Source organism: Chelonoidis abingdonii, chromosome 4, assembly GCF_003597395.2.
Source record: "Chelonoidis abingdonii isolate Lonesome George chromosome 4, CheloAbing_2.0, whole genome shotgun sequence".
Classification (NCBI taxonomy): domain Eukaryota; kingdom Metazoa; phylum Chordata; order Testudines; family Testudinidae; genus Chelonoidis; species Chelonoidis abingdonii.
The window spans coordinates 149,463,829-149,479,569 of NC_133772.1; the positions used below are offsets into that span (position 1 = coordinate 149,463,829).

Below are 15,741 nucleotides of genomic sequence, written 5' to 3' on the forward strand. Positions count from 1 at the left end.
TATAACTATATATCTAAATACACAAGAACTACGAGTAGCTAGGGAAGCGGAGGTCAGCTAAGCTGCGCTCTACTGTTCCAACGACCGACACGGGCGGTAAGAAGGAACTGAGGAGCGGCTGGGCACCATAGCGGCGCCACTCCAGGGGCGACCTGCCAGCCCACCGAGTGTTGCTAGGGTAAAAGTTTCTCCGACGAACATGCACACGGCGCGCGCACACCTAACTGGAATGGATATGAGCAAGCACTCAAAGAAGAAGTGGTGGATTCCATGCAGGGAGCTTTCCTACGGTTACTTGATTGCTAGATGCCAAAGGCAAAGAAATCTGATCATTGTTTGGTTTAAACTGCCTTAATCCTACCCATTGTCTGAACTTTTAGATGAGACCTAAGTGAGAAATAAAATAAAACTGTTTCCTTCTCACTAGTCTTCCAGACAAACCAACAATAAAGGCATCAGTCTGAGTCTTGTGGCTGATATATCGTCTAATACAGGAAGTTGATTGAACAAATCATACTGCTACTAAATTATGGCGTGCCCTCCACATGTGTGTTCTTATCCATATGTATGTACTCATATCTAGCAAACTGAATTCCATGCAGAGAAAGTTCCCATAAAAAGTGAAATAAAAAATGTAAAAGCAAATATATAGGACCTTAACTTTGAAGCAGCTGCTTGGAATTGATCAGTGTGAAATTTGTCCCACGATATTTAGATAAACAGCACAGGCTTTCTGAAAATATTAGTCTTGCTGCTGACGTGATGGACCAAACTCTGTTCTGAGTTACAGAGCTGTAAATCCATTGAAATCACTGGTGTTGTGTGAGGCGTAATGCAGGGCAGTTTGGTCCTATGTGCGCTAATCCTCTGAGTGCTCTATTATAGCATCCAGAAGCCCTTCTTCAAAGAGAAAGGACAATGTGAGACTCTGAATGAGAACTGACTGGAGCTTCCAGAAACATCAGGCACTTCTCCCATCTGGTGTATATAGCATTTCCTCTGTCTCTAGGTAACCGTTCATGGTTATATGATTCTCAGCCATCAGTCTAATGGTTCAGAATAGGATAAATCACACATCTTTAATGTATGAAATATCCCAAGCCTCTTCTCTCTCTCTTTCAATGTCTCTTTCAATGTGTGTATGGATCTAAAATAATTACACACTGGATCTCTCCTTATATGCATTTCCCGGCAGCTGTGCTGTTCAAAAACATACATAGCGTATGATAAATGCTCTTTAACTCCTACCCTAATGTCTTTAATAGGGTTGCTCTAACATCACACAATGAATGTGACATATGAGGATTGCATATGGACTAGACTAAATCAAGTCAAAGATAATGATATTCTCCTTCAGTGGTTCTCTCTGGGTTTTCTCTTCTTTAACTGTCTCCGTTTCTTCCTGTGTCTTCACTTTTTATCATGTTGGTGTTACAACAACTTGTGCCTCTTCCTGGAGCTTCTACTCTTTCATACTCTTCTCCGGTTGTGCACACCCTAGTCAGTTCAGTCATTCTGCAGTCTCTGCTCACTTATTTATCTTATTATAGTCTTCTTTGTCCATAAAGCAATGTGAATACCCATGGCTGTACCTGCTGTCTCTCCTATTGCAGTGCTCTATGCACCCAGAATATATTCTTCTGTCCATACAAGTATTGCCAGTACACCAGGGCCAGCTCCAGCTTTTTTGCCCCCGCAAGTGGCGAAGCAAAAAAACACAAAGCTGCCATTGGCGGCACTTCAGGGGCAGCTCTACCGCTCCACTTCATTCTTCAGTGGCAATTTGGTGGTGGGTCCTTCGCTCCTAGAGGGACTGAAGGACCCGCTGCCAAATTGCCACTGAAGACCCAGACGTGCCACCCCTTTCCACTGGCCGCCCCATGCACCTGCTTCCTTCGCTGGTGCCTAGAGCCAGCCCTGCAGTACACGCACCTGAATTCACTGCTTCTATTGAAATAACTTTGTAATATGGCTGGAGATTCACAATGTGTAATGTCAAAAGAATTACTTAGGCTGTCTCCTCATTCTGGATATTCAAATCGCCTTCATTTTGCCACTCTTCATTTTCAAATCTGTGTCTCTCAGCTTTGCAATTTCCAGTTAATCTATTCATTTTGTCTTCCTTTGCTACAACGATTATGTACACTTTAATAGATTATTAATTAACATTTATTTTCACTAAAGGATGATGTCCAAGCTAAAACTGAAGCTATATATCAAAAAGAACAACAACTAATTCTGAGCATCCCTCTCAGAGAAGAAAGACGGAAAGAGTTGGAAGAGAAGCATGAAAAATATGAAGATTTGAAAAAAATAGTCTCAGGTAGGTATTAAATGACTCCGAGGCACTTTGAAGCTTTCTGCTTCTGTCTTAGAAAGAGACTTGGTGATATGGGTGACCTTGAAAACATAAGGGGAATGCCTGAAAAATTCAAAGTAATTTGAGTTGACTTTGTAGAGGTTAATATAGACTAAGATTAATATAGACCCTGAAGATAGATATTTTGCTTCCTCTCCGCGATCTTTATCCTAATCCTCTTTACTTACTTTGTGTATTATGGTGAATCTGGTATTTTGATATATTTGTTGTATTTGGAAAAAATAATTTAAAATTATATATATAAGAGGTCTGACTGTACCAGAGCTGTCTACCATAGTTCAGATGAACTGTAAAGTACAGTGAAGCTCTGAGGGCTTTGTGCACCAGCTGGATTATGACATCTGGACACTACTGGAACATTAAGAATGAATAATAACGTCCTTATACAGTTGATCACTTGTTAATGGAACATCTAGTTCTGTTGTCTAAAAAAACCTTTTCCTGATTTGTAGAACTAAAAGATGACGAGAAAAGACTGACAAAATCCATTGATCAGTCAGTCAGGATGATTGGTAAACTCAAGAAGATCATGGTAATGGTTCAAACCTTGCTTAACATTATTTGTTAAAGTTTCCTAAATCAGTTTTCTTCCTGTCTGTTCTTGTGCTTTTTAATGATCTCCCTCCACCCTTCCAGTACCCATCTCCCTATAGCTGCTGTGGAACTGGTCATGCACAGAGATTCTGGCTGGAGGATGCTTGCATAGCTTGATTCAGACCACAGACCAGCACTGCCATTTGTCATGCAAAAAACTGACCTTGATCTTGTAACCCCTTAGTCATATGAGTCGTCCCAATGGAATTAAAAGGATGACTTGAATGAGGAAGGGGCTGCAGTATTGGGCCCTGTGTGAGCTCTGTCCTTGTACAGAAGCTGACCACTGCTTGTGCAAGAGCCTTTGCTGCTTCTTGGTAAAACCTTCCTGTGTCCTTTTCTCATGATCTCTCCAGCTCATTGCATATATTGACTATATCAATAGATAACAGCATAAGGAGAGAGAAATTAAGAGTCACAGATGGTTTGTGTGAAAGATTAAAGAAAGGTGTATGAGTCACAAACAAAACCACAAGGTTTGTGCCTGGCTGGTCTGATACTACAAGGATGAAGCTCTGTGGTTCTTCTTCGAGTGCTTGCTCATATCGATTCCAATTAGGTGTGCACGCGCGATGTGCACACTCGTTGGAAGATTTTTACCCTAGCAACTCTCAGTGGGTCGGCTGGGCGCCCCCTGGAGTGGCGCCGCTATGGCGCTGGATATATACCCCTGCCGACCAAACGGCCCTTCAGTTCTTTCTTACCGCCCGTGTCGGTCGTTGGAACAGTGGAGCGCGGCTTAGCTGATCTCCACCTCCCTAGCTACTCGTAGTTCTTTTATTAATTCGCATGTATATAGTTGTAAATTCTATAGTTATAGTTAGTTTTATTCATTCTTTGTTATAGTTAGTTTATATAGTTTACAGGGGTTCGGGGATTAGCCCCTTCCCCGCACCCTGTACCGGGCCCCATGCCCAGTTCACCGGGCTTCAAACCGTGCTCAACCTGCCACAGGCCGATGCCAACGGGAGATCCCCACGACTCTTGCCTTAAGTGCCTCGGGGAATCCCACCTCTCGGATAAGTGCTGGATCTGTAAGGCCTTTAAGCCCAGGACGAAGAAGGAGCGGGACTTCGTTTGAATCAGGTCCTGATGGAGGCAGCTCTTACTCCTCCACCCTTGGCACCGAGAGCTGGACAGTCCGTATCAAGCAGAAGCATCTCCTCGGCACCAGATTGAGCCGGTACCGCTAAGGCCCCTCGACACCGACCGTCGCCGGCACCATCGTCTGCTTGGCACCGTTCCCTCTCTCTGCAGGTTAAGAAGCATAAGACTCCTGTGGCTTCCGTGCCACCTGCACCACAGTTGGAGCACCCACCTAAGTTGGACCGCCTGGCACCGACACCTGCCGCAGCATCGACAGTTTTGGCACCGTCGATTCCAGTCCTGCAAAGGCCGTCGAGTCCAGTGCCTGAAAGCTCCCCGGCGCATGCCGTGGTTGAGCTCACAATTCCCTCCATGCCGGATACCTTTTCTACGGCGAGGGAGCTGATCGCCCTGACGGAGTCCGCGCTGCCTCAACCTCCGGCACCGCCGGTGAGGATCATTCAATCGATAGGCAAGCCTGCCCTGCTGAGGCCACCCTCTGTCGGCACCATCGAGAGGCACCGATGACGATCACAGTCCCATCGGCGCTCTTGGTCCCGTCACCAATCCTGGTCCTGACGTTGCTCGCAGTCCCAGCACCGCTCTCCATCTCAATACTGATCACACTCGCGGCACCGCTCAGCGTCCCATTTGCCAGCCCGCTACTCTCAGCACCGATCCAGCTCCCGGTACCGTTCCCGGCACTGCGCCTCTCGCAGCCGCTCTCGATGTCGAGCCTCCAGATCCCAGTCAACCTCCCAGCACCGATCCGGTCGCAGGTCCCGGTCTCGTTCCTGGTACCGGTATGATAACTGGTACCACTTTCCGGTGCCACACAGGGAAAGGTCGTTTAGAGATCGCGACCCTTCCCAGGGGTTTTCAGCGCCTCCTTGGCCATCTCGTCACACATCTGTGTCTTCTCCCACGGACAGTGCTTCCTATGCACAGGACCGTGACTCAGATGTGCCCGGCCATGTCTTTCATGAGACCCAGACCCAGGAACAGGGACCCCACCAGTGGTCATTCTGGACACCTTGGGCATACCATCAAGCCCAAGGTGCACCTCCAATGCCATCCCGCTCCGCATCATTGGAATACTGGGTGCCGGAGGCAACGGTCAGCCGCCCACCTCCCGCGGGTACAGAGGAGGCTCTCATTCAGCTGACAGTGTCTCAAGTTCTGCCCGAGACTGACGTTGCTCAAGAACAGGAGCCCATGCAGGACCCTCTTGTCCCTGGCCTTTCCTCTTCCTCCTCTCCAGATGAAGCGGTGGAAGGGACATCCTCCTCAGGCCCTCCTCCAATTGACCTGCGGGCACTTCAGAACCTCCTGAGGCGGGTGGCCCTGAATATGAATGTTCACATGGAGGAAGTCCCGGAGATAGAGGACCCGGTGGTGGATATCCTGTCAGCTGACACCCCCACAAGAGTGGCCTTTGCCTTTTATCCGCACGATACAAGCAAACGCCGATACCATCTGGCAATCTCCAGCATCTATTACACCCACGGCCAGGGGAGTTGAGCGGAAGTACATGGTACCCTCTAAGGGGTATGAGTACCTGTACGTGCACCCTGCTCCCTTGTCATGCAAACAGTCAATGAAAGGGAACGCCATGGCCAGCAAGCTCCTGCCCCAAAATCAAAGGAGGCTAGGCGCATGGACTTATTGGGCCACAAGGTATACTCTACTGGGGGTCTCCAACTCAGGGTGGCAAACCAGCAAGCCCTGCTCAGCCGGTACAATTATAACACCTGGATAGTGGTGGAGAAATTCAAGGAGTTCATTTCCCAAGACTCCCACCCAGAGTTTGCTGCCATTTTGGAGGAAGGGAAAAAGGTGGCGAGAACTTCTCTCCAGGCCTCCCTGGACACAGCTGACTCCGCAGCCAGGACCCTGGCTTCAGGTGTTGCTTTGAGGCGGATATCATGGCTTCAAGTCTCAGGCCTTCCACTTGAGTTACAAACCACCATACAGGACCTGCCCTTTGACGGTCAAGGTCTATTCTCTGAAAAGACTGACCCCAGGCTGCAGAGCCTTAAGGACAACAAGGTCATCATGTGCTCTCTCGGGATGCACACTCCAGTTACTCAGCGCAGGTCCTTCCGTCCCCAGCCTCATCGCCCTTATCCCTGGCCTAGATTGAGACAGGACTTCGGCAGAAGACGCGGCCGAGGCAATCGTAGACGCCAGTCTGGACCCCAAGGGGGCCAGAATCAAGGTCTCTCCAAACCACCTATGGGGCCAAAGCCAAACTTTTGAAGGTGCGCCCGAGGACGGCGTACCAGTTCCTTTCTAGGATCCTTTACCTCCCTTTTCCAACCGCCTCTCCTTTTTCCTCCCTGCGTGGTCCCAGCTAACTTCAAATCGTTGGGTCCTACGCACGGTGGAACTTGGGTACCACGTCCAGTTTATTTCGCCCCCTCCCTTCTACCCCCCACCCTTGTCCCTCTTCAAGGACTCCTCTCATGGGCAATTCCTCTTACAAGAGGTGCGCACGCTCCTTACCATGGGAGCCATAGAGGAAGTACCAGAAGACAAAAGGGGGAAAGGGTTCTACTCCCGCTATTTCCTAATCCCCAAGCCAAAGGGAGGTCTCAGACCTATCCTGGATCTGCGAGAACTCAACAAGTTCATGATAAAGTTGAAGTTCCGCATGGTATCCCTGGGGACCATCATCCCATCCTTGGATCCTGGAGACTGGTATGCCGCCCTTGATATGAAGGACACGTATTTTCATATCGCCATTTATCCTCCACACAGGTGGTACCTCTGATTTGTAGCCAACTGTCAGCATTTCCAGTTTACGGTCCTACCGTTTGGCCTCTCTACAGCACCGAGAGTATTCACAAAGTGCATGGCTGTAGTCGCTGCCTCCCTCCGCCGCCGCTGGATACACGTCTTTCCATATCTCGACGATTGGCTCATCAGAGGGACCTCCAAGACACAAGTCATCCATCATGTAGGCATCGTCAAGGACCTATTCATACGTCTAGGCCTGATGATCAATACAGACAAATCCACTCTGGTTCCCACACAGAGGATAGACTTCATTGGGGCCATCGTGGACTCCAATCTCGCCAGAGCCTGCTTACCACTGACTCAGTTTCAGGTGATGGTAACAATTATCCAAAGCCTACAAAACTTCTCAAAGACTTCTGTTCGCACTTGTCTCGGTCTATTGGGTCACATGGCTGCCTGCACGTTCGTGACCAAACACGCCAGGCTATGTCTCCGTCCCCTCCAATCTTGGCTCAACTCGGTATACCACCCGGGCAGAGATGCCATAGACATGATAGTCACCATTCCCCTGAGCATCCTAGGCTCCCTCGACTGGTGGCTGACACCCTCCCTGGTGCATGCAGGGATGTCGTTCCACCCACCCCAGCCTTCCATGGCCCTGACGACGGACGCCTTATCTCTCATCTGGGGTGCCCACCTCAGACATCTTTGCACTCAAGACCTTTGGTCATCTCAGGAGCTGGCCTTGCACATCAATGTCCGAGAGCTGAGAGCAGTCCGCCTCGAGTGCCAGGCATTTCAACAGCACTTACAAGGCCGCCGTGTCTCAGTGGTCACAGACAACACAACGGCCATGTATTACATAAACAAGCAGGGAGGGGCACGGTCCTCCCCCTTTGTCAGGAAGCTGTCCAGCTCTGGGACTTCTGTATAGCCCATTCGATAGACCTGGTAGAGTCTTTTCTCCCAGGCGTTCGGAACACTCTGGCGGATCGACTCAGCAGATCCTTCCCGTCTCACGAGTGGTCGATTCGTCCGGACATTATTTATTCTGTTTTCCAGAAGTGGGGCTTTCCTTGTATAGACCTCTTCGCTTCCCGCAAGAACAGGAAATGCCAGATGTTCTGCTCCTTCCAAGGCCTCTCCCCGGGCTCGATCTCAGACGCTTTCCTGATACCTTGGATGAGCCAACTGCTTTACGCCTTTCCACCATTCCTGCTGGTTCACAGGGTCCTGATTAAAGCTCCACCGGGACAGAGCTCACTTGATCATGATCGCTCCAGCGTGGCCCAGGCAGCACTGGTACACCATGCTGCTCAACCTGTCGATAGCCAACCCAGTTACCCTGCCTCTTCGCCCAGACCTCATAACTCAGGACCACGGCAGACTTTGCCACCCAGACCTGCAGTCCCTTCACCTCACAGCATGGCTGCTGCATGGTTAAACCAATCCAAGTTACATTGCTCTGTCTCAGTACAACAAGTACTCCTGGGTAGCAGGAAACCTTCCACTCAGTCAACGTGTCTGGCCAAGTGGAAGCGTTTCTCCTGCTGGTGCGAAATGCAGAATGTCACTCCCACCAAGGCCTCGATCCCCACCCTCTTGTACTACCTCTGGTATCTCAAACAGCAGGGCCTAGCGATATCATTGAGGGTGCACTTGGCAGCCATCTCTACCTTCCACCCAGGGGAGAGTGGCCGCTCTGTGTTCTCGCACCCTATGGTTTCCAGGTTCCTCAAGGGCTTGGAGCACCTATACCCCCAAGTATGACACCCTGCCCCAACCTGGGACCTCAACCTGGTTCTAACCAGACTCATGTCTGCCCCATTCGAGCCATTAGCAACCTGCTCGCTACTATATTTGTCCTGGAAGACAGCTTTCCTCGTAGCCATTACATCTACCAGACGAGTCTCTGAGCTTCGGGCTCTCATGGTGGACCCACCATATACTGTGTTTCACAGCGACAAGGTGCAGTTGTGACCACACCCGGTGTTCCTTCCTAAAGTGGTTTCGGCCTTTCATGTAAACCAGGACATCTTCCTTCCAGTCTTCTTCCCAAAGCCACATTCATCACGACGGGAGCAACAATTGCACTCCCTAGACGTCCGTAGAGTTCTCGCATTTTATATTGAGCGGACAAAACTCTTTCGTAAAACGCCCCAACTCTTCGTCGCGGTGGCAGACTGAATGAAGGGCCTACCTGTCTCCTCCCAGACGATCTCATCTTGGGTGATGGCGTGCATCCGTACCTGTTATAACTTGGCTCATATTCCCTCGAGCCACCTCACCGCTCACTCTACCATAGCTCAGACTTCATCCAGGAGACATGTTGCGCAGCTACCTGTCCTCGGTCCACACCTTTGCCTCTCATTACGCTCTGGTTCAACAGTCCAGAGATGATGCAGCCTTTGGCTCAGCAGTTTTGCACTGTGCAACATCTCACTCCGATCCCACCGCCTAGGTAAGGCTTGGGAATCACCTAATTGGAATCGATATGAGTAAGCATTCGAAGAAGAAAAGACGGTTACTCACCTTTGTAACTGTTGTTCTTCGAGATGTGTTGCTCATATCCATTCCAAATCCGCCCTCCTTCCCCTCTCTTGGAGTAGCCGGCAAGAAGGAACTGAAGGGCTGTTGGGTCGGCAGGGGTATATATCCAGCGCCATAGCGGCGCCACTCCAGGGGGCGCCCAGCCGACCCACCAAGTGTTGCTAGGGTAAAAATCTTCTGACGAATGTGCACGCGGCGCGCGCACACCTAATTGAAATGTATATGAGCAACACATCTCGAAGAACAACAGTTACAAAGGTGAGTAACAGTCTTTTGCTGGCCACAAAAGCCCACAGGCACAGATGCTTTCCTTATTTGAGAAGGAAGTGCTCCTTCTCCAAGCATCTTTAAATAGGCAGTAACTTACCCAGAATCTGTGGTCAAAACCTTTGTGTACCACCAAAGCCTTCAATAGAAATATGTTGTGTGTGTGTCACTAAGCTCATTAGTGTGACCCCATGTCTGACATAAATAGACAGGAAGTAAGGTTCAATGGTTAGTGTATGATACAGAGTCAGGAGACCTGGGTTCTATTCCCAACGGTGCCACTGGCTTGTTGATCTTGAGCAATTCCACTTCACTCCTCTGTGCCTCTTTTCCCTAATGTGTAAGATGGAGATGACAAGATTCATTTCATAAAGCACTTTGAAAACTTTCAGCGAAAGGTGCCACATATGTGAAAAGTATTATTATTATTGTGAATTTATTAGGTTACAACAATTATAGTCCAAACACAAGATCCATTACAATGAAGCAAAATAATGAAGAGTTTATTTATTAATAGGCTGAGCTAAAGAATGAATTAAGAATAAAGCGTGACTTGGCATTTGACCAGTTGAAAGATCATACGGAAGTTCTGAAGTTGCTAGAGAGGGACATCTATGAGGTCGACAGGAAGCTCGACATTGTGAAGACAGAAAACTGCAGACTGAAATTAGTGAGTATACGGATGGTTTACAGACAGCTTGTCAGCATGCAGGTCTCTCTTCAATTTTCTTTTCACAGGGAAAAATAGAAATGGAGCATAAGGAAACAGAATAAACTCTATAAATGCTTCAGCATGCAATATAGGAGCCAAATTTTGTCTTCTGATGCACCTCTGGGGCTCCCGGTAACTTCATTGAGAGAGACATAGGAATATCTAAGGGCAGATTTGTCCCTTTGGCATTTTATCAGTGAAGGGACAAATCCTGCCCTTAGTTGAGTAGAAAAAGCACTCTGGTGCATCCCGTCAGGTATATAGGGAAAGGCTTCACTGCTAGCTGTGAAAGACTGGGTGAAAGCTGAGGCAAAGAAGAGGCCTGTGCTGTTTGGTATTGCAGCAAGGGAGACAGTCCCACATTCCTCCCTGTTGACTTACACAGCCATTTTAGCTTATTCTTTTATTCTGGAGCAATGGCTGGAGCACTGTGTGCCAGAAAACCCAAACCCACTAAGTGATAGGAAATGGTCTCAAGCTGAAACTAGATGGTAGGTTATCCCCTCTTAGAATGGTGCACTTTTGTGCTGAGAGGTGAGAAACATTGGGATTCATTGTGGTTACTGCCCAGAGAGGGTTAACAGTCCTCTCGCCACTCTAAAACAAAAATCACAGGAAAGCTGACTTGGTTGGACTTTACAGAAGGTTTGCATACAGCATGCTGATGTTCAGCTTTCCAGGTATATTTCCTTTCAGGGACTATAGGAATCCCTACATTTTCCATGATGGATCCAGCGCTGGACTCGGGTGATGACATGATTAGTCATTTCTATCCTGGCTAAGCATTTGTTGCCACCTTATTGTTCTTCAGGGTTCGGGTAGTTTTCAAAAGTGCCTCATTCCATGTCAGAAGCGACGTCAAACTGGAGGTGTGAATTCCAGCTTGAGGAGACATGGCCACACTAGCTGTGACCAAGCTAGCACACTAAAAACAGAAGTGTAGCTGCTGTGGTGCAAGCAGTAGGAGGAGCTAGCCATCCTGCATGCATACCTATGGTCTCAGATGGGATTGTACTTGGGGTGGCTACACTTCTGTTTTTACTGCACTAACTCTATCAGAGTGCCACTTACGTTTCCTCAAGCTCGAATTTACATCTTCCAGCTCTAGACATACCTTTAGGCATTTAAGAGCTCCATTTTTATTGAAAGTCAATAGACTTAGGCTCATAAGTGCCTGAGTCATTTCTGAAAATGGGACTTAGGCTTCTAAGGCTCTTAGATATTTTTGAAAGGTTACCCTAAGTCTTCCACTACTAGGTGTCAAACTAGCCTACAAGAATGGAGGAATTCCTTCTCCAGAAAAGATCTGAGCACATTAAACAATTCCAAAAGCAAAGTCTTGATTGCTGATCTATCTTAGCTTGCAACTCAAAGCTGAAGCCACACCTTCATTAGTCACAATGAGCTTAATTTCCAAAGGGCTTTCTGAATTGTGTGTAGTATTTGTATGTGCTCCTGTTCGAATGCACAGAAGCCTGGTTTTACAAGTGCAGTTGCCTGTATTTGCATACACTAACATTACAGATGCTACTTAGGAGGCACTTTGAAAATGTGACCTTATAATTTATTTTCCCTGATATCAACATGAGCTGCCTTCAGAAAGAAAGCCCTTTTACCATAGTACAGTTATCCCTCTCCTTGATGCTCAGGATAGGAACAATTTCAAGATGGTCTCTTCATTCTGACACCCAAATGCAGGTTGCTCTATGTCATGGGTGGCCCATGACATCAGGATATGGAAATTGTATGGCGGGCCATGAATGTTCACAAAATTGGGGTTGGGGTGCAGGAGGGGGTGAGGGCGCTGGCTGGGGCCAGAAATGAGGAGTTTAGGGTGCGGGAGGGGGCTTTGGGGTGGGACCAAGGGGTTCAGAGTGTGGGAGGGGGTTCTGGGCTTGGGAGGAGACTGGGGCACGAGGAGGTGTGAGGGCTCCAGCTGAGGGTGCAGGCTTTGGGGTGGGACTGGGGATGAGGGGCTTGGGGTGCATGAGGGTGCTGGGAAAAAGGAGTTTGGAGGGCAGGAAGGGGATCAGGGCTGGGACAGGGAGTTGGGGCACAGGAAGGACTTTCAGGTGTGCAGGCTTTGGGTGGCACTTACCTCTAGCAGCTCCCAGAAGCAGCAGCATGTTTCTCCTCTGGCTTCTACGCAGAGGCATGACCAGGCAGCTCTGCATGCTGCCCCGTCCTCACACGCCACCCCTGCAGCTCCCATTGGCTGCAGTTCCCAGCCAATGGGAGTTGCAAGGGTGGCTCTTAGGGTGGGGGTAACTTGCAGAGCCCCCTGGTAATCCCTACACATAGGAGCCGGAGAGAAAACATGCTGCTGTTTCCGGGAGCTGCAGCATGTGCGTGCAAGCCTCAGGCCCCACTCCCCAGCGGGAGATCAAGATTAAATCAGCTGGCAGGCTGGATGTGGCCCATGGGCTGTAGTTTGCCTATCCTTGTTCTACGTCCTCTACTGCTGATGATATAGCAAAGGAACTACAGAAACAAGAAAATCAGTTTCAACTCCAAAAGTCAGAGCTATTGGTACCTGAAGTACAACAAAGATACTAGTTTGGAACTTGCTTTTGTAATTCACTATTGCTTTGGGACAGTTAGCTATAGTAAAGATACACAGGGCAACTAAACCGCAAATGAAGAGTGAGTGCCAGAGCCTCAGCGCGTGTAAATCAGCACAGCTGCATTGACTGAATGGTTTAGAGCTGAGGATCTGATCCTGAGATTTCATTTATTTTAGTTATCATTAATGTGGCTATTCTGGAAAGTGAAATGGATGCCTGATGTTGAGAAAAAGTGTAACAATGGAAAGAGTTTTGTCCTGGGGAATACACCACCCTCTGTATACCTGTGGTCACAAAAATTGCTAAAGAGATCAGGAAGGAGAGACCAAACACAAATACTTACCAAGCTGCAATAATTTTCTCTGCAGTGCAATTCACAGATGAAAGCCGATATTTTGACAATGAGCCATGAAGCCGAAAACCACAAATCAACAACAATAAAAATTCTGAGTGATCTGACAGTCCTTCATCGTGAGTAACATGTCATCAAAGGAAATGTTCAGCTATTTAAAAACAAAAATTATCATATTCTCAGTATTGGAAAACTATTTTAGAAGGTTTATGTTTCTCTGACAGTCTGCTAACATTTTAAAACTGAATTTATTTCAGAGCTTTTTCTGAAGGGATGGTCAGAGGACAATAGCATTCAAAAGGTGGGTTTCAACATTTTTTGACAAGGTATTTTTTAGCATTGAAAATAATTTGGCTACTGTGTAAAAAAGAATAATAGAAGATTTGGCACTGTAAATACTCTGCTACCATTACTCTGCCACAGGATAGAATACAGGAAATTAGAAATTTTCTAGCTCTGCATAAAAATAATTATTGTAAATTTCTTTCTCTTACATTGGTTCTGATTCCATTTCTCTCATCCTGGGTTTAAACATACCTAAAGGTTGTCATCTTTCTTTAAATGTTTTTAAAACTCAACCTGCAATGTGAAACTCATGAAAAATCTGCATAAGAGCTGGCTCCGGGTATGTCAACACAGCAGAGCTATACAATTGGTGTTTGGACAATCTATGAACAGTCAGGAAATGCAAAACGAAAGCATCCTAATGTTTTGTGATTTCTTTGTCTTTACAAGAAAATGATTTTTCCACTTTGTCTCATTATAGGAATTTGTGGAGAATGAGAAGGAAATCCTGGCTGCAATAGCAGATCTTGTAATGAAACTTCATCAGAGAGAGAAAAAGATTGATTGTATTAACAAAGGGCTACAAAATAACTTTGATGGACTGGATTCTTTATTAGAAAGTAAATCCAGCACGGAACCCAGTAAGATATACGAATCCCTTTTCTTTTCTTGTATGCTGATGGAATTATGGTGAATTTGTTCATTAGGAATAAACGGTGATAACACTTCAGAAGTAAACTTCATCAGATCCTCAGCTGGTAGAAACTGATGAGCTCCAGGGAGCTACGTCAGTTTCCACCAGCGAGGATCTGGACTTACATTCACAGTGGAAAAGCTATTGTATTCATTAGGAAAAGTATGCATATTTTATGACACAGCCTGGATGATGATGGTACGTTTAATTTCCTGTTCCTAAAGGCTAATTCAGTAAGGAAGCTGTGGAAAATATTTAGAGCTTCACTGTTCTCTTCAGAACCACATTTTAGCTTTTCCACAATGGACACGTGAAGGCTAACAAATCAGAGTTGCTGCCTGGCCTGGTGCTGTATGATTAGCATTATGGCACTGTAAGTTTAATTGATGGTTAGGGATGCCTAGAATTTTTTGTATGGGCAACTTCTATTGTTTACATTTTAAATAATACACTGGAGCTGAGGATGAACATGTCTCCTCTTCGGGCCGTTCCCTCCACCTCCCATGATACCTTGCTACCTGCTCATTTTAGCTCCAGTAGTACAGGCTTATGCTTTCGATAAAAAGTTCTCTCATTGGGAATGTTCGTGATATGTGCATGCATGTGGCTATATTCTTGTAACAGAAGTACATTGTTTTTTTGATGACAGGATTTTAAAGGGGAAAGGTTGTTATTATATTCATACAGCTTTGAGGTGACTGGGATGTTGATACTTGGACAGCAAACTAGAGAAAGGGATGGGTTAATTCTATAAGGAAAAGAACATTTCTGCTTCAGCTTAAGGCCTGATGCTGCCCTTATTTCATGTATGGAATGTTTACTGAGGTCAATGGAAAGTCATTGCATAAAAAGACTGCAAGGATCAGGAAAAAAAATGGGTCTGTTTAATTATATCCATCTTAAACTAAGTATCTGCAGTTAACTTTTTTGTGCAAATGAGAGCAGATCCTAAGAAAAGCTTGCTAAAATATGTACTTTCTATTTAAATTCCAGATGTTTCTGAAGGATAGACCATTGGAGTAAAAAGGAAAAGGTAAGTATCTCTATATGATCCCTATGCTACATTTACTTACAATAAGCTATGCTTTTAATAGTCTACTGACTAAGAGAAATTTTAGGATTAAGATATAAGATTCCCCAGTCTTATCCAAAGACATGCTTATCATTAGTGCTACTTGGGTTTTGTTTTCACATTTCTTTTTGACAACTTAGGGCCAAACTTTTAAGCCTGGAGCCACACTGTCCATGAACAGAAATGCATATGCAATTGCTCTGTTGTCATTACCATACCTGTGCATGCAAATGTACATGGCACTTGGTCCAGAAACCCAGTCACCCAAAGTGCATGTGCAATCCCAGTAATTGAGTCTGAAAATACAGGTACAAGACTGTACAGAACACTTTTTTTTTAAATAAAAGTCTGTTCCAATACTAGCCATGGGAGTTGGTATTTTAATGCATATATCTATCAGGGCCATATGTTCAGAAGCGCCTTATGGTTCTGGCTACATAAAAAAT

General features: G+C 46.6%; 1 protein-coding gene across 5 annotated transcripts in view; it reads left to right on the plus strand.

Moving 5' to 3' along the window:
• Positions 1-15,741, plus strand: part of CCDC175 (coiled-coil domain containing 175) — a 51,760-nt gene that overhangs the window by 30,828 nt on the left and 5,191 nt on the right. For 2 of the 5 annotated variants that reach the window (XM_075065768.1, XM_032782342.2), the window contains 7 exons: positions 2,185-2,323; positions 2,833-2,912; positions 10,134-10,286; positions 13,261-13,363; positions 13,502-13,545; positions 14,011-14,170; positions 15,217-15,612. In XM_075065768.1, coding sequence (XP_074921869.1) covers positions 2,185-2,323; positions 2,833-2,912; positions 10,134-10,286; positions 13,261-13,363; positions 13,502-13,545; positions 14,011-14,170; positions 15,217-15,233 — 696 coding nt within the window. In that variant the 3' untranslated portion in view covers positions 15,234-15,612. Of the gene's footprint in view, positions 1-2,184; positions 2,324-2,832; positions 2,913-10,133; positions 10,287-13,260; positions 13,364-13,501; positions 13,546-14,010; positions 14,171-15,216; positions 15,613-15,741 lie in introns of those variants that run through there. The other 3 variants (XM_075065767.1, XM_075065765.1, XM_075065766.1) reach the window with 2 other exon arrangements.